Source organism: Pongo pygmaeus, chromosome 1 (genome assembly GCF_028885625.2).
Source record: "Pongo pygmaeus isolate AG05252 chromosome 1, NHGRI_mPonPyg2-v2.0_pri, whole genome shotgun sequence".
NCBI classification, from domain to species: Eukaryota; Metazoa; Chordata; class Mammalia; order Primates; family Hominidae; genus Pongo; species Pongo pygmaeus.
In genome coordinates, this window is record NC_072373.2 from 89,017,539 (window position 1) to 89,035,306 (window position 17,768).

The 17,768-nt window shown below is 47.2% G+C and overlaps 3 protein-coding genes across 15 annotated transcripts in view; 1 reads left to right on the forward strand and 2 right to left on the reverse strand.

Moving 5' to 3' along the window:
• Window positions 1-3,445, reverse strand: part of UFC1 (ubiquitin-fold modifier conjugating enzyme 1) — a 27,888-nt gene extending 24,443 nt beyond the window's left edge. The window contains exons 1-2 of one of the 4 annotated variants that reach the window (XM_054435359.2): window positions 3,322-3,445; window positions 2,493-2,639 (exon numbers count right to left, since the gene is read on the reverse strand). The gene's annotated coding sequence lies outside the window, so the exon portion shown is untranslated. Of the gene's footprint in view, window positions 1-2,492; window positions 2,640-2,763; window positions 2,839-3,321 lie in introns of those variants that run through there. The other 3 variants (XM_054435342.2, XM_054435350.2, XM_054435370.2) reach the window with 3 other exon arrangements.
• DEDD (death effector domain containing) lies at window positions 3,409-14,846 on the forward strand. Of its 8 annotated transcripts, none has more exons than XM_063649657.1 (7): window positions 3,431-3,557; window positions 5,259-5,291; window positions 6,559-6,623; window positions 11,597-11,985; window positions 12,177-12,284; window positions 12,588-12,734; window positions 13,285-14,846. In XM_063649657.1, the coding sequence occupies exons 4-7, from the start codon at window positions 11,661-11,663 to the stop codon at window positions 13,659-13,661; spliced, it is 957 nt and encodes a 318-aa protein (XP_063505727.1). In that variant the 5' UTR covers window positions 3,431-3,557; window positions 5,259-5,291; window positions 6,559-6,623; window positions 11,597-11,660; the 3' UTR covers window positions 13,662-14,846. The 8 variants fall into 8 exon arrangements, with proteins under 8 accessions (XP_054291246.1, XP_054291270.1, XP_063505727.1 ...); XM_054435304.2 differs by having other exon boundaries at window positions 6,564-6,623; XM_054435315.2 differs by lacking the exon at window positions 3,431-3,557 and adding an exon at window positions 3,631-3,717 and having other exon boundaries at window positions 6,564-6,623.
• Window positions 14,756-17,768, reverse strand: NIT1 (nitrilase 1). 3 transcript variants are annotated; one of them, XM_054435248.2, is made up of 7 exons: window positions 17,651-17,768; window positions 16,947-17,042; window positions 16,440-16,694; window positions 16,216-16,319; window positions 15,876-16,009; window positions 15,596-15,721; window positions 14,756-15,323 (listed from the first exon to the last, which is right to left on the reverse strand). In XM_054435248.2, coding segments are annotated over exons 1-7 (984 nt in total). In that variant the 5' UTR covers window positions 17,653-17,768; the 3' UTR covers window positions 14,756-15,056. The 3 variants fall into 3 exon arrangements, with proteins under 3 accessions (XP_054291223.1, XP_054291215.1, XP_054291231.1); XM_054435240.2 differs by having other exon boundaries at window positions 17,620-17,723; XM_054435256.2 differs by lacking the exons at window positions 16,947-17,042; window positions 17,651-17,768 and adding an exon at window positions 17,278-17,330.

Genomic DNA, 17,768 nt, shown 5'->3' on the forward strand with positions numbered 1-17,768 from the left:
TGGCTGGTGTTGACTTGAAGACTCACCGAAAGACTGGGACTGGCAGCCATGATGCATAAGGGCAGAATAGCCTGGGGGTTGTACTGCCCAGTGATACTTGGGGAAAGGTTCAAGATCTGGATTTGACTCTTGTGCCAAGCTTCCAAGAAACCTAGGTTCAGAGGTAAGAGCACCTTTCCTATTAGCTGCCTCTCTGGGGACATCTGACACTTTCAACATCCACCCCCTTGAAATACTCTTCCCTTTGATTCTGTGACAATTATCTCCCAGGTTTTCTTCTTCTTCACTCGCTGTTCCTTTTCATAGATTCTCCAAAAGCTCTTTTTCTACTTGTGCCTTAAATGTTGGAATTTCTGAGAGCACTCTTCTTAGCCCTCTGCCCTTTTCTGGGGAGCTTATCCAAATCTATGGCTTCAACTACCACTGAAATGTTGATGTTTCAGAATTTCTGGCCTATATATCACAGGACTTTCTAAAAAGTAGTTTTCTGGCCAGGCACCATGGCTCACGCCTGTAATCCCAGCACTTTAGGAGGCCGAGGCGAGTGGATCACGAGGTCAGGAGTTTGAGACCAGCCTGGCCAACATAACGAAACCTCGTCTCTACTAAAAATACAAAAAATTAGCCAGGCATGGTGGCGTGCACCTGTAGTAGTCCCAGCTACTCGAGAGGCTGAGGCAGGAGAATTGCTTGAACCTGGGAATCAGAGGTTGCAGTGAGCTGAGATGTGCCACTGCACTCCAGCCTGGGTGACAGAGCAAGACTCTGTCTCAAAAAAGAAAAAAAAAAGTAGCTTTCTATAAAATAATATGTGCATAATAAAATAATTTCAAGCAATAAAGATAGATGTAAAATGAAAAGAGTAAGTCTTATCCCTCCTAGGCCCACTCTTCATAATTTTTTAATGCATGTGTAAATGTGTCATATTTATTCTGTGCTTGCTTTTTTTCTCCACTTATATTTTTCTGTTAAGTTTTAGATCTGTATATTAAACATGCCACTAGGACATATCTATCTAGCTATCTCACAGGTACCTAAAACTTCTTCCTTTTCTTTGGAATTCTCCCTCCTGCAACACCCTACCACTAGTCTCCTTTTTACATCAACACCATGAAAAAACCGTCTTTATACGTTGTGCCCTCTCAATGCAATCTGGTTTCTATCCACCATAACTACAAAACAGCTTTCTCCAAATTTCCTAAATGACCTCCTTGTTGCAGTATCTTTTTTGGGGGGACAAAGTCTCGCTGGAGTGCAGTTGTGCAATTTCGGCTCACTGTACCTCCGCCTCCTGGGTTCAAGTGATTCTCCTGTTTCAGCCTCCGGAGTACCTGGGATCACAGGTGCGCACCACCATGCCCAGCTAATTTTTGTATTTTTTGTAAAGATGGGGTCTTGCCACGTTGGCCACACTGGTCTCCAACTCCTGGTCTCAACTGATTCACCTGCCTAGGCTTCCCAAAGTGCTGGGATTACAGGTGTGAGCCACTGTGCCTGGCCCTTGTTGCAATACCTGATAGATACATTTTATTTATTTTATTTTATTTTTTTGGAGACAGTCTCACTCTGTCACCCAGGCTGGAGTGCAGGGGCACGATCTCAGCTCACTGCAACCTCTGCCTCCTGGGTTCAAGCGATTCTTGTGCCTCAGCCTCCCCAGTAGCTGGGACTACAGGCGCGCACTGCCATGCCTGGCTGATTTTTGTATTTTTAGTAGAGACAGGGTTTTACCATGTTGACCAGGCTGGTCTCCAGCTCTTGACCTCAAGTGATCTGCCCGCCATGGCCTCCCAAAGTGCTGGGATTACAGGCATGAGCCACAGCACCCGGCCTATTTATTTTATTTTTTTTGAGACAGGGTCTTGCTCTGGTGCCCAGGCTGGAATGCAGTGGCGCGATCTCGGCTCACTGCAACCTCTGCCTCCTGGGTTCAAGCAATTCTCATGCTTCAGCCTCCCAAGTAGCTGGGATTACAGGCATGTGCAACCACACCCATCTAATTTTTTTTTTTGTATTTTTAGTAGAGACAGGGTTTCACCATGTTGGTCAGGCTGGTCTTGAACTCCTGGCCTCAAGTGATCCACCCGCCTCGGCCTCCCAAAGCTAAGATTACAGGTGTGAGCCACCATGCCCGGCCCTGATGGGTATATTTTAGTTAGCATTTTACTTTATCTCTGTTACACTAAACGCTTTAACCAGTTTCCTTGATAGTTCTCTATGGTTTTCTTCTTTCCTTTCGGTTTGCCCCTTCTCAGTGTTCTCTTTTCGGCTTCCCTCATCCTATCCCGCAAATGCAGGTATCCTCTCTAGCCCACTTCATGGCTTCAACAGCTATCTATATGCACACGCACACACACCTCAAACCTTTCTTTTGGGTTCCCAACCCACATTAGCTAATATCCCAGGGGCACCTAAAACTCATTATCTCCCCACTAAACGAGAAAGAAAATGGTATCATTATTCCCCAGTTGTCCAAGTCACAACATTCGTACCTCTTAAACCAATCTGTATCTCCCCATCCGCACTCTCCCTTCCACAGGCAGACCATCATCATCCTTGCCTGGAAAAGAGCCTCACAACTGCTCTCCTTGATTCTCACTTTGTCCCCTCAATTCATCCTTCACACTGCACGCAGCGATCTAAAATGCAAATAAAATTGTTCACACCTCTGCTGAGATTCTTCAAAGACTTTTCATTGCCTTAAGGATAAAATTCAATTAATTTACAAGCCTTCGCATAATCTGGTCTTCCCCTATCTATTACCTCTTTCTTTAGCCACACCAGGCTGTTGGCAGCTCCAGAATGTACCCGCACCATCCTCCCCACCCCCAATTCCCAACAGCCCTACGCGGATCAGCTAGGCGACACTTCCTACAGGAAACCGGCGTTCAAAAGGTAAATGCTGAACGAATGAATTCCGAGACGGGATCTGGGCAGCGCTTTCGGCTCCGGATCCGGGTTTACGGAACGTCCGGGTTATCAGGAAGCTCAGAGGAAAGGTGAAATCCAGATCTTGACCCTTCACTCAAGTTCGCCAGACAAACCGATCCCTGTGGTATTCCGCCCTTATGAGTCATGGCTGCTAATCCCAGCCTTTCAGTGGGTCTTGAAGTCGCCACCAGCCAGCTGTGGCGCCACCAATGTTTCCCATTCAAGAATGCTATCCTCTCCGATTCCTTATTACCGCCCTAAGCAGCCGTCAAGAAAAACCGGCGTTGCCAGCTTGCCCCAAAGCAAGATGGCTGCCAATCTCTAGCTCTCCTCCCGAAGTGAAGCTATCCACTCCCCACTTAATGCCGCTGCCAGGCTGCCCTCACTTACTATGGCTACTCCGGCTCATGTCTCACTATGGCCTCGAAGCCGCCACTAACCGGCCGGGTTCCGGGAGGCGCCGTTCAGGATGCAGCCACCCCCGCCCGCCTGTCCCCTCCCCCACGCCCGCGGCGGCGGCGGCGGCGGCGGCGGCTGCTGCTGGAGCCCGGATGCGGCGCCGTGAGGCAGGCCCGGGAGAGCGGCGCGGATGGATCCAACATGGCGGCGCCGAGCCTGAGCCGAGAGTGAGGCGGAGGGGCGGCCGGAGTGGGGAGAGGGAGTCGAGCGGGACGGGGCGGGGCCGGGCGGGGCCGCAAAGGGCTTGGGGAAGGAAAGTGGAGGGGGAGGCGGTGGCGACGTCCAGCCTGAGAACCTCAAGAGAGGGAGGTGACGGGACGCTGAGAGGTGGGGGAGGGGAGCTGCCGAGGGGGGCGTGCAGGGGAGATGGCAACTGCGGGAGAGGGCAGGGGTCGAGACGGAGGAGTGAGGGCATGGGGAGGGGCGTAAACAAGGGCTGAGACTGGGCCCAGCCAGGGGTATTAGAGAGGCCGAGGTGGGGAGTGGGGCTGCGATCCGCTCGTATTGAAGGGGGTAGGAGCAGGAGGGAGAGGCTGAGGGTGTGAAGGGGAAGGGGGCTGTGGCATGTGGTTGGAGGGAGGACTGGACTCTGATGAGGGGTGTTGCGAGGAGGTGGGGAAAGGTCAGAATTGGAGTTAAGACGTTTCTGGGGGACTTCGAAAGTGTTAAATTCAAGGTGGGAGGGGGAAGGGCCTAGGGGAGAATTTGGGTGGAAAAGGAGAGAACGGAGGCTTGGGGAATGGAGAGAGTGTCGGTGGGAGGAGGTAATGGAGAAAGTGAGAGACTGGGAGGAAGAAAGTTTGGGAGGAAGGGGAGTGGAATGGGAGATAGGACAGTGGAGCTGCACGGGTGATAGAGGTTCGGGGGTTTCCCTTTCCCCGGTGGAGAGGAGGAGAGAACAGAGTTAAGCAGCATCAGTTGCAGCCAATTCTAATTGCCAGGCCCTTAGCTTTTAAGAGGGTGGGAAGGGCAGAAGGGAATGGTCATGTGGGTTTGCAGAATTGGGGTTGGATGAGAATTCAACTGGGTTTGTTTTCCAAAAGACTCCCTAGCTTACTGTTCCCTTGTTTTTCCTGCTTGGGAAAATGGGGAAGCCGGTGTTGCCCAAGTGTGGAGGAGCAAAGGACTTTTCTAGTTTTTAGCATTAGCAATACAAGAGTCGGGGAGCAGACATGGCTATATTGGAACCCTATATGCTAAGGTGGAGGCTCTGGAAGTCTGAGGAGGGAAACAGAAAAGATAGAGTGGCATCTAGACAGGTTAATTAAATGAGTGCTGTAGTTTCCAGACCCTTTTGCTGTTTAAGTCTAGAAGGGAGGGGGTAACATGGATACTGTATATAGAAAAACTTTCCCTGGTGAAACATAGATGTATGAGTGGATGCTGCGCCATTAGATACTTTGTTCTCATTGTGTGCTAGTTACGGGAAAGGGCCAAAGGTAGAATTTGGAGGATAGTGCTGGTCTGCTGTAGCCACTTTCCTCCCAGTTTTTTCTAAAGATGAAAGTTAACATTAATATTGTAACAAAATAGGAATAAGGAATTGTGGAGGAAGATGAGAAGCTGCCAGAGGGTAACTGGTTTTCCCAGAAGTTCTTAAATTTGGGAGCTGTCTTGCCGCAAGCCATTGAGACTGGAAATTCTTGGAGTTGGTATTGTTTTTGTAAATTGACTAATAGAGAGTTAGGGAAGCCTGGAGACTTGTTGGGGGTGAGTTCTCTAAATGGCTTTAGGCTTGTCTGTGTACTTTTGCAACGAGATTGTCTAATTCTATGGGCCTTTGAGGTTTCAAAGTAAAACTTGAAAATTAATTATTTTCCCCTCCTTATTTGTTTTTGTTTTGCTGCTGGCTGTGAAACTTGTGCTAGGAAGAGACCTGGGAAATTAAGTTTCTTGCGGAGGTAAGTCTGGAACTTGTTTATTGTTTTAAAACAATGGAAGGGAATGGAAATAGCATGGGAGTTATTTTGAGGTTGGGTCCATTAATGAGGAGGAGAATGCCAGGGAAAATGAGTTATCATTCATCCGAGTGCATGAGATCTCTTGTAATCACTGTCTTTAGTTAATTGGAGATAGGAGGTGAAAGAGAAGGAGATTTAGATGTCTTGGGACAATCCCCCAGCTTTGGTTTGTTATTGTCTAGTCTTCTTGGTCAGCTCTGAAACTTTTTTTTTTTAACATATGGAAGGCTGTATTCTAGTACATTGTCTACTAAATGTTGCCCTTGGAGGGTTGCTGGGACACCTTCCTTCCATGGGAAACTTTTCCTCTAACTTTCTCTTCCAGCTGTTGGGGGGTTCCTGGCATCTTTCTTTTGAAAACATACTATGTAATTCTGACTTCCAGATATTTGATTACATTTCCTAGTCCCACCAGCAAGAATGTTCTCTTAACCATCTTTAAGATTTTCTATGTAGTTTTCATTTCAAGTTTCAAGATACCACTTTTTTTGTAGTTCTTCTGCATGACTTTTCCTCTGAGGACTTCTGAGAGAGTCAGATATCTCTGATTCTATGAAATTACAAATATCATCCCTGTTCAGAAAAGATGACTGTCATTTTCATTTCAAGACAGCACTCTTTTTTATTTCTTTCACGTCGCTTTCCCCTAAGGGCTTCTGAGAGAGCCAAGTACCTCAAAAACTACAGATATTCCTGGTTGGGATGAGACCAGACTTTGCTTGGAAGGAGAAACAGTAGAGAAGGACCAATCAGGAGGAAATCCTGAAGATACCTATAGACTGTTGGCCCTTGGCTGACTTGGACTTCTCTAAAGAAAAAAGCAAAACTCCAGGAAATACAATTCCTCAGAATCAATTATTCTTGGGAAACTGTAGGGGAGAATTCATGTGTTACTATCTCAAATACAACCAGACCAGTCAGTGAGATCAGGACTTTCTGTGTGCTGGAGTTCTGTCTCTTGGTATTTGGCAGTGTTTCAGATACCAAGACTTGAGTTAGTTCTAATCTTCTGTTCAGAGGGTTACATTCTCCTCACCATTCTGATACCTGTCATCTAGAATCTCTGTATGTTTTAAGTTGAGCTCCCTTGCTTCGCTGCCACAGAAATATGAGTATATTTTGGTTTTAGAGGAAATTGGTCATGTTTTCTTTTCTAATTTTACTAATCAGCTGAACTTTCATCACTTTTTTTTTTTTTTTTTTTGAGGCAAGGTCTCACTCTGTACCCCAGGCTGGAGTGCAGTGGCGCGATCAGAGTAGCTGGGACCACAGGTATGTCCCACTGTGCCCAGCTAATTTTTGTTTATTGTTTGTAGAGATGGAGTTGTGTCATGTTGCTCAGGCTGGTCTCAAACTCCTGGGCTCAAGCAGTCCTCCTGCCTTGGTCTCCCAAAGTGTTGAGATTACAAGTGTGAGCCACCATGCCAGGCCTCATCACATTCTTTTAATGTTAAAGTTAGATAGATTCTTGGAACCCTTATCTGCGTTGCATTAAGTGGAGAGGGCTGCCTCTTAACCTGCATGACAGTATCCTCATATTTCTCCCAAGGACATGGCCTTGAGGAACTTACATATTTCTATGTTTTGCTTCATTGAATAAGCAATAAAAGTCTGATTAGTGACCTAACAAGGAGAGTTTGCTGCTCATCCAGTTCCAAGACTTTAAAGATGACCCTGAGGCTTACGAGCAGGATCCTTTGTGTCTGTCTTGCAGAGGATTACATTTCTAATATCCCCACAGAACTCCAGATTGAACTAGGTCAAAGTAGACCTCCTGGGATGGGGCAGAAGTGGATGTAGAACTACCACCTGTTCCTTAGCTGAATGGCAACAGCAGGTGACAGAGGACCCAAGGTTGGAGTGGCATGAAACACCTTAGTGCAGTTGGACTTGGGAGTTAAATGAACATGTATGTCTGACAGGCTTTTCTTTTCTTCTGGAATGTTGTTTGATGGGTTTGGATTGGAGGGACCAAATGGCTTTTTCTAGATCTAGTGTGGAAAGTGACATGCATTCTTTTGACCCTTCACCATGCTCCACCTAGAATAGGGTTTCTCATCCTTGGCATTATTGACATTTTGTGCTGGATGATTCTTTGTTGTGGCAGACTGTTCTGTGCATTATAGGATGTTTCTTTTTTTTTTGAGACAGGGTTTCACTCTGTCACCTGGGCTGGACTGCAGTGGCGCTATCACATCCCACTGCAGCTTTGACCTCCCAGGCTCAAGCAATTCTCCTACCTTAGCCTCCCAAGTAGCTGGGATCACAGGTGCATGCCACCATGCCAGGCTAATTTTTATATTTTGTGTAGAGATGGGGTTTCACCATGTTGTCCAAGCTGATCTCAAACTCCTGGGCTCAAGTGTTCCTCCCACCTTGGCCTCTCAAAGTGCAGGGATTACAGACGTGAGCCACTGCACCTGTCCTGTAGGATGTTTCTAAATATCCCTGGCTTCTACTCATTACATGCTGATTGCAGTCCCCTTCCCCACCAGGCATAATAATCAGAAATGTCTCCAGACATTGCCACATATTCCCCAGGGGTTAAATTTGCCCCTGGTTGAGAACCACTGACCTAAAAGCTATTATAATTCCTAGTACATTGATGATCCAGCCTGGGATCTAGGACTTAAAGGTGGCTAGTGTGTTTGTTTCCTCTCAAATGTAGGGAGTTAACTTCAAGGGATTGAAGCTTATAGAATTACATCCATTGATACATAATTAGGACCACAGTGCTTTCCTGTATTTTGCCTTATTTTCCATTGTGAGGGTATGTGGAGACAGTGTTTCTTCATTTCCTGGGGTTTAAGCACACTTTAAATTAGGGAACTGTGGAGCAACCGGCTCTTCTGGTTGGTTTAATATGAAACCTACCCATCTGCTTTATCTGAGAGCCTCATAATCAACAGCTGGCCCAAGGGAACAGGTGGGATAGGGAACAAAGAGAAGTTGCAGGGGCTCTGAGGAGGCTCAGTTTTCTCATGTTGCCTGCTATGAGTAAGAACTTATTTTCCTTTAGCACCTTCATTTGTACCCAGTGACAGCAACAGGTGAATCGAGAGGAAGAGACAAGGAATACCAGTCTATAGGTGAATAGCTATTTCCCATGCTTTGAGTGGGGGCATCTGGGCTCTCAAAACTATATATGGATTACATTTCCTGTCTACATATAAGAACCCATGGTATAGGGTTAAGTGATCCCAGAGTGTACCTCACCTTTTCTTAAGGGAATGAGTTCCTCTGTGCTTTCATTTTAGTTTTTCATCTGAGGAAGAAAGGACCAGTTCCTACTTACTCTTCAACTTTCTCTATCAGCTTTGTTTTTCCAAAGAAGCTTATTATTTTATTCTGTTTCCTAGTCTAGCCTCAGTTCCTTTTTGTATAAAATGGACAGAGCAACCTGTCTTATTGTTGAGTAGGGTAGAGTGGTGTGGTATGGTGTGGGTAGTTCTGGACATTGCAGAGGAGGCTATGGCTAGTTAGAATATATGCATGGTAACTGAATTACCTGTATCTGTTTTTAATGGGGTCCTCTCTTGGACTTTTGTGAATTTGTTTCTTAATTGGAATTGCTTGAGGTGATCTCTTGGAGATTAAGTTCAGTTCAACAGTGGGTTGCTCCTACTATATTTGAGGCTCTGTCCGTTACTAGGCACTAGGGATATAAAGATGAATATGACATAGTCCCTCTCTATGAGTTGAGTAGGATCTAATGGGATAATAAATACACAAATAATGTTAGTACATGGTGATAAACGGTGTAAAGGAGATATGCATACTGTTCCATAAGAGCACAGAAGAGGACTACTTATCTCAGCATGGGGGTGTAGAAAATGCATTTTGAAGATGGCATCTGAGCTGACTCTTAAAGAATGAGTAGGAGTTAGCCATCTGAAAAAGAGTGATGATGGGGGTGTGGAATAGAGAAGGGAGAGGGGCATTCAGGCAAAGAGAAGAGCCTGAAGAAGGTATAGAGAAACAAATTGCATGATGTATGTGAACCATAAACAAACTGATAATATTAGAGAATAAAAAGCGGATGTGATGGGAGATGAGGTTGGGAAGGTAGGCCTGATCTCAGAAGGCTTGATGTGTGTATAAAGAATTTGGAGTGTTCGGCCAAGTGTGGTGGCTCACGCCTGTAATCTCAGCACTTTGGGAGGCCGAGGCAGGCGGATCACAAGGTCAGGAGTTCAAGACCAGCCTGGACAATATGGTGAAACCTTGTCTCTACTAAAAATACAAAAAGTATCTGGGCGTGGTGGTGGGTGCCTGTAGTCCCAGCTACTCGGGAAGCTGAGGCAGGAGAATTGCTTGAACCCGGGAGGCGGAGGTTGCAGTGAGCCAAGATCGCGCCACTGCACTCCAGCCTGGGCGACAGAGTGACTCTGTCTCAAAAAAAAAAAAAAAAAAAAAATTAGTTTGGAGTGTTCTTATAGATAATGATGGGGCTATCAATGGGTCTGAAGCAGGAAAGTGACTTGGTCAGTTGTGGACTTTAGACAGCTAACTGAACTAGATGTGGCAGTGGATGGATTTAGGTAGGTTAAGATTGGTGTTGCAGAGAACTTTTAAAGTTACAGTAGTCCAGGTGAGAGATTATTGTAATCTGAACCATGGCAGTGGAGGTGGAAAGGTAGGATAGATTTAAGAAATATCTAGAAGTAGCATTAACAGGAATTTAGGATTGATTGTGTGATTGGAGATTGTGACCAGAGAGTGCACAGTATAGGATGGTACTATCTGGTGGAGTAGTAAGTATGAGTGACTTGAGTGGAGTCAAAATTGTTGAATTTGAGAATTGATTAATGGCTGCGTCATTAGTATTACCCATAGCCCATAATGATGGAGGAACTTTGTGAATCAAGAGCCAAGCTATATAATGAATGTGGGGCTGTGATTGGTCATTGATAGGGGATTGGTAAATGACATCCATGAGGAAAGCTTAGAAGGTGGTATTGCCAAGGCCAGGTACGGTGGCTCACGCCTGTAATCCCAGCACTTTGGGAGGCCGAGGCGGGTGGATCACCTGAGGTCAGGAGTTCAAGACCAGCCTGACCATCATGGTAAAACCCCGTCTCTACTAAAAATACAAAAATTAGCAAGACGTGGTGGCGCGTGCCTGTAATCCCAGCTACTTGGGAGGCTGAGGCACGAGAATTGCTTGAACCCAGGAGGCGGAGGTTGCAGTGAGCTGAGATTGCACCACTGCACTCCAGCCTGGGTGACAAAGTGAGACTCCATCTCAAAATAAATAAATAAATAAAAGTTGGTATTGCCAATTAGTGTGAAGATCAAGGGAGTACAAATGGCATAGAATTACAAGAATGCTTATTGTAGAAACTTAATGTTTATTTTAAATCCATGAGTTTTGGTAAATATTGATAAACTTTCTGAGCAGTTATTGTTTCTCGATGTGGTTGGATTGTAGGAAAAATGTGGAGGGATGATTCTGGGCTGCAAAGGCCAAGGATGCTTGTATCTTTGAAATCTGTTTCACAACCATTTATATAAGGGTTACCCAGTGATTTTCTCATTGGATTCTTAACAACTCTGAGGTGCAGCTTCATTCATCCCTGTTTATAGATGACAGCACTGAGAATTTGGAGTTAAGTGACTTGCTTACGGTCACACAGCTACACAGCCTTTCAGTGTAAACTAGTTCTTTTCTTTTTTTTCAAGATGGGGGACTCACTCTGTCACCCAGGCTACAGTGCAGGATTATAGCTCACTGCAGCCTTGAACTCCTGGGCTCAAGTGATCCTCCTGCCTCAACCTCCTGAGTAGCTGGGACTACAGTCGCATGCCACCATGCCTTGCTAATTTTTTTCTTTTTTGTAGAGATGGGGTCTTGCTATGTTGACCAGGCTGATCTTGAAGTCCTGGCCTCAAGCCTTCCTCCCACCTCAGCCTCCTGCGCAGCTGGGACTACAGGCGTGTATCACCAAGCCCAGCTAATTTTTTCTTTTTTTGTAGAAAGAGGGGTCTCCCTATGTTGCCCAGGCTGGTCTTGAACGCCTGGGCTCAAGTGATCCTCCTGCCTTGGCCTCCCAAAATGCTGGGATTACAGGTGTGAGCCCCTGTGCCCAGCCAGTGTTTATTTTTAAACAAACACTTTAAAAATTTAATAAACATGTATAAAGCACTATACTGTGCCAGGCATTGTTAGTGACTGGGAATATGGGAATGCATAAGACTAGTTCCTGCCCTTGAGTGTCTCATCGGTTCTTTCCCTGCCCTTTCAGTACGGTGGGGATTGCAGCTGCTGAGCAGGGATTCTGGAAAGCATTGCGTACCTGAGCCCCCAGCATGGCGGGCCTAAAGCGGCGGGCAAGCCAGGTGTGGCCAGAAGAGCATGGTGAGCAGGAACATGGGCTGTACAGCCTGCACCGCATGTTTGACATCGTGGGCACTCATCTGACACACAGAGATGTGCGCGTGCTTTCTTTCCTCTTTGTTGATGTCATTGATGACCACGAGCGTGGACTCATCCGAAATGGACGTGACTTCTTATTGGCACTGGAGCGCCAGGGCCGCTGTGATGAAAGTAACTTTCGCCAGGTGCTGCAGCTGCTGCGCATCATCACTCGCCACGACCTGCTGCCCTACGTCACCCTCAAGAGGAGACGGGCTGGTGAGGAAGTATTAGGGGCTGGAATCAGGGAAGAGTTGTGGGAGGCCAGGAAGCAGCAACATAGGCGTCCAAAGGGGAGGACACATTGATCCTGGGGAGTACTTAGAGTAACTTGTGAGGCCCACTGGGGGTTTGGACTGACAGAAGGGAAGGGTGTATATTTTCCTGAATGATTACTTCTCCTCCTACAGTGTGCCCTGATCTTGTAGACAAGTATCTGGAGGAGACATCAGTTCGCTATGTGACCCCCAGAGCCCTCAGTGATCCAGAACCAAGGCCTCCCCAGCCCTCTAAAACAGGTGAGAAGATATTAACTCCCCCTACTTTCCATCATCAAGTAAAAGGACACTGATCCCATCACATTCTGGGCCTTGCCAGCTTAAAGGATGCTGTGCCCCCACATCGTGCCCCATAAAAAAAAAAAATCAGGTGAGGTGACATTTCTCCTAGGTCCCGTATTTGCTCTCACATGTCTTTTCAAGTCACATTATTTCCACTGCTTTTAGTGCTAAGTCTAAATGATTCCTTCCTCATTCCAAGAGAAGTATTTGAATTTCTGCCTTTACCCTACTGTGTTTTCTTCCCTTTTACTTTCTGGTCAGTGCCTCCCCACTATCCTGTGGTGTGCTGCCCCACTTCGGGTCCTCAGATGTGTAGCAAGCGGCCAGCCCGAGGGAGAGCCACACTTGGGAGCCAGCGAAAACGCCGGAAGTCAGTGACACCAGATCCCAAGGAAAAGCAGACATGTGGTGAGGAAGTTCAAGGGTTCCAGAGATGGAGCAGACTTGGAGGAGAATATAAAGAACTGCTGGGACACTGGGCAGTTTATGCTATTCAGTGTGAGATTCACTTTGATTGCCATTGCAAAGTGAGGCTGAATGGTTGGTGTCTGGTGGAAGAACTGCTCTTTATAATTGTGGCAGGGTACATTTCAACTCTTCTTAGTTAATACTACATCACAGGGATGTTGTTATGACATCCTTATTGTAGGATGAGCCAAGTCGAGTATTAAAATGAACTTCTATGCCTGGTAATTAGGAAAATATCTCCTATAAACAAGTTGCTACCTGTGAGTAATGGGAACAGTGCTGACCTCGGCATGTCCCGTTTAAGGGAACCTCCTGCATTCAGGCAAGGATTTCAGAGATACATAGAAATAGTCCTGGGGAAGAAGTAGAGAAGCTGTCAGGTGATATTCCCTACTTTTTTATTCTGTTGTGCTTTTCACTTTTCAAGCTTGGGTTGTAAACTCATCCCTTACTGTAACCTCTTCTGCTCTGTATCTTCTGTTTCCAACAGACATCAGACTGCGGGTTCGGGCTGAATACTGCCAGCATGAGACTGCTCTGCAGGGCAATGTCTTCTCTAACAAGCAGGACCCACTTGAGCGCCAGTTTGAGCGCTTTAACCAGGCCAACACCATCCTCAAGTCCCGGGACCTGGGCTCCATCATCTGTGACATCAAGTTCTCTGAGCTCACCTACCTCGACGCATTCTGGCGCGACTACATCAATGGCTCTTTATTAGAGGCACTTAAAGGTGTCTTCATCACAGACTCCCTCAAGCAAGCTGTGGGCCATGAAGCCATCAAGCTGCTGGTAAATGTAGACGAGGAGGACTATGAGCTGGGCCGACAGAAACTCCTGAGGAACTTGATGCTGCAAGCATTGCCCTGACCTATTCCCTCTTCTCACTTTGGGGACTGTTCCCATCACCCACCTCTGGAGCTTACACTGTTCTGGGGTTTGTTCTCTACCCTTCCAAACAATCACACCCCTGCCTTTTTTTTTTTTTTTTTTTTTAAAGAAAAAGACAAAAGAAAGTGGAAGTGGTATTCCCCACCCCTCCCTGCACCCATGTGCCTGGGCTTCCCCTTTGTTTCCCTTTTCCATTTACCCCCTATTGTGTGTCTCAACAGCTACCTTACCACTGAGCCGTAAGACAAATGTATAGGGAGAAGCAAAGTCTACAGCACATAGTCTTTGTTAAGGGATTGATGTGAACACTTTTTTTGGATGCACTAAGGAGTTATCAATACTTCTGGCTTTATGAGAGCTCTTAAATTTTGTCTAAAAAACCAAAGGGCTGTGAGTAAGGGAGCTATGTGGAAAGTGGGACTCTGAAGTGTATTTTGAAAATTAATCACCACCCTCTTCCAAATTATAGAATTTTTTAAAAACAAAGAAGCTGTGGCCCTTTCCACTCTCTCCTGGCCTCTGGTGCTGCTCCTCTCTGCCGCCTTTCCTCCATTCCATGGCTTGAAACCTCTGCCTGATGTGTGGCTCCTTCCTTTTCCCCATTTGTCAAACCCTCTTCAAAGGAGGAACAGATAAGAAGACTGGGTCAGCCTAGTCATGCCTCCCAACTGTGGTGGTATATGTGTACACACATACACAGGGTGGATGGAGAAGAGGTTGCTGATTAAAATACACTCCCCCTATAAAGGGGAAGGGGGAGTGTGACACTTTCTTTCCATGTTCAAGTGAAAATAAATAATGTACCCTGCAGCCCTTTTCCCCTTTGCTTTCTTCTGGCTTGCGCAAAGGGCATCATAGGTGAAAGTGAAGTAATTCCTTTTTCCTTCCCCCTCCTCCACTCCTACGCCCACTCCCATGCTTGGGAGAATGGGGCTGGGACATGCACTGAGTGTTGCACTTTTATTTAGGTAGGGAGGCATGTTGAATGAGCCAGGTGGTCTAGAACTGGAGCTTAATCCAGCTGGTACAATACCAACTCCCTTTCTAGTTCCCAAAGGCAATGTCCAGACACAGACTTTATGATTATTATATTTTTCAATGCCAGTGCTGCTCAGCCCTCAGCAGAACTTCAGTTTCCATGAAATAAACAATGACTATATAAAATTCCACCTTTCTGAAACTGCAGTCTGACCTTAGGTGAAGCTCAGGTGAAAGTTTCTTTCCCAAGAAGCCCATCTTGTTCCATCAAGAGAGTCAAGGTTCTCCAAGTGAGGGGAGCTGTGCCTGGGTCCTGCCTCCAAGTCACATGAGCACCAGCTCACAATGGCAGGGTGGGGGTGGGAGGGGCAGGTCTAAACTCACAGAAGTCAAGTCTTAAGACAGTGGGTGACCCAGATTGCCATAGAGGTCAGGCCTGCGGTGCTGGAACACAGGCAGGTGTTGGCGCAACTGTCGCAGATAGTTGAGATCTATTCGGGCAAGGCAGAGGCCTGGCCCCTCAGAGCAGCGGGCCACCACTGTTCCCCAGGGGTCTACCACCATGCTGTGGCCATAACTTGCTCTCTTCTCATGGTGGCGTCCACACTGTGCCGCTGCCACTATATAGCACTGGGTTTCGATAGCACGGGCCCGCAGCAACACCTGGGCATGAGATGTGTGTTCACTTAAGTACATGTAGGAAATAGTGGGGAAGTGACAGGTGAGGGACATTACAGACCAATCTACCCATTGTGACTATTTTGATAATTGCCTAGGAATGATTTACTATTTTAACTGTTCTGTAACATGAGAGAAATATCTGGGGAATGAGTTTTCCCATTAGGTGGAAAGGGGAAAGAATTTAACTGGTAGGGCCAAGGGGGGAAGATGAGGTTAAGAAAAGGCTCTTATGTTTTAAAAAGGCATCGTCTTACCTCCCAGTGGGCTGGGCCTGTAACGGATCCAAAAGCTGAAGGATAGGTAAGTATCTCTGCTCCAGCTTGAGCCAACGCCAGAGAGAGTTCAGGGAACCGTATGTCATAGCAGACAGCTAGACCAATCTGGAATGAAAAACAGCCTACTTAGTAGTCTTCCTGCTCTGTTTGTCACAGCATCTAGTCATATTTCCATTACCCCCTTTCTTAGGGCTTTCTATCCTCTACTGCCAGTTCAAAGTATTCCTGTTCCCCTCCCTCATCCTTTCACAACTCCCACCTTGCCTGCTGGTGTGCTGACAGGTGACTCAAGACTGGGCCCAGGCATGGTAGAGTTGCTTTCACACATAGGCCCCTGCCCTGGAATCTCTACATCACACAGATGTGTCTTCCTGTAAGTGGCCACTACTGCCCCTACAGTAAGAAAGAAGGAATATCAGTGCTGGTGTTCTAGAAGCCTTGCTTACTCCTCCCAAGGAGGAGATTATAGGCTACGAACTGAAGTAGGAACACCCCTAAATCCTTGGGTCAAGGAAATGAGTTGAGAAACAATTCTGGAGAATCTAAGTTTAAGTAGAAGAGCATGGGAAGAGGCAGGCTAAAGGGTTATAAAGTCTCACCTTTGCTGTTCAGCAGCACGTGACAATTGTAGATTTTCTGAGTCTGCTCCCAGTCTTGGCCACGCTCATGGAAACCACCCAAGGACAGCCAGAGTCCACATTCCCTGGGGGGAAGGGACACTGACAACTCTTCACTGACTTCTCAAGGCTCTACCCTCGTATCTGGCAACCCAGGGACACCGTCCAACAGAGATTCTACCTCTCCCTCGCTCTTTCCCTGATACCTGGCAAGCTGGCTGTATTCTTCCAAAAGTTTCCCACCCAGTGGTTCAGACAGGCGTAGCGTTTCTGCAGGGTCCCGTGCAATGAAGTCAAATGCCTCAGGCAGGAAAGCCAGGCAGGCACCCAGTCTGGCAGCCTCTCGAACCAGCTCAGCACATGTTTTAAAGTTCTGTTGCTTGTCTGGCGTCGATGTTACCTGGCACACAGCCACCAGGGGCAGTTCGCAGGAGGAAGAGGAGATAGCCATGGCTCTGGGCCTGTGAATAGCATAGGCAGGATTCTCAGATTTCACAGCACGGGGAAAGAAATTTAATGCTAAGGGGTGCAAGTGGAGAGGCAGGAAAGCTGGACTTCCTTTTGATCATGCTCTTACAGGGCACGTTGACCCAGGGCTAGTAGGGCTCACCAATCAAATGTGTGGATAGTTGACACTCCTGTGTCTCCTACTATCCATTTAACAAACTGAGCATCTAACTGCCAGGCACTGAGGGCACAACAAAACGTGTTACCTGGGCTGAGCACAAAGTACTGAGAGTCGAGGTATCCGGAGTCCGGGACACAGAAGGGACAGGAATCTGTGAGGAGGCCTGGTGATGAAGCCCAGCCTGAGGAAGGTGAGACATGAGGACACCAACCCCTTCTTCAATAAATTTCTAGGATTCTCTGACTTCTGTCTTTATACTGTGAGCCTGAATCAGGGCCCTGCCAGTAAAAACCTAGTCTTCAAAACGCTCTTTACTATATAAGAAATTATAGGCTAAGGGACAAGATCATACAGTGGGAAGATGGAGGAAGGGGCTCTGCTCGCCGCCTGAATAGTTCAACTTCCAATGATCTCACATTAAACTGAAGCCTCTTTCCTCTGACAAACGTTTCCGCAGTCCAAAAGTCATCTCCGGGAACTATCCTTGGTTTTCCCAAGACTCTCTCCTTGACTGTGCACTTGCGCAGCTTTACTGACTCGAAGCATATTTCCCCTTTCACAAGAATCTCTCAGGGGAAAGTTCACCCTCCCTCGTCTCCCACCCCTCCCTGGTGGGCAAGGGGCAAAGGAACCCAGGCCCCAAGCCGCGCCCCGCCCTCCACCCTCCAGCCGCCCGCTCCAGTTGGCCCGTCCCTCCCCGCCTCTCCCAGGGGCAGCATCTCTGTTGCACAAGTTAAAGCACCGCAGGTGGGATTCACCGCGGCCGACGGGATAGGCAGTAGGTCCTACATGAAGATGTGGCCAAAACCATTCGCAGGATCGGATCCGGAGGGCGGCCTGGAGCCAGCAGCGCCGCAGCCAGTGGGCGGTAACTCGCAGGCCGGACGTGACGCAAGGCGGGGGCTGA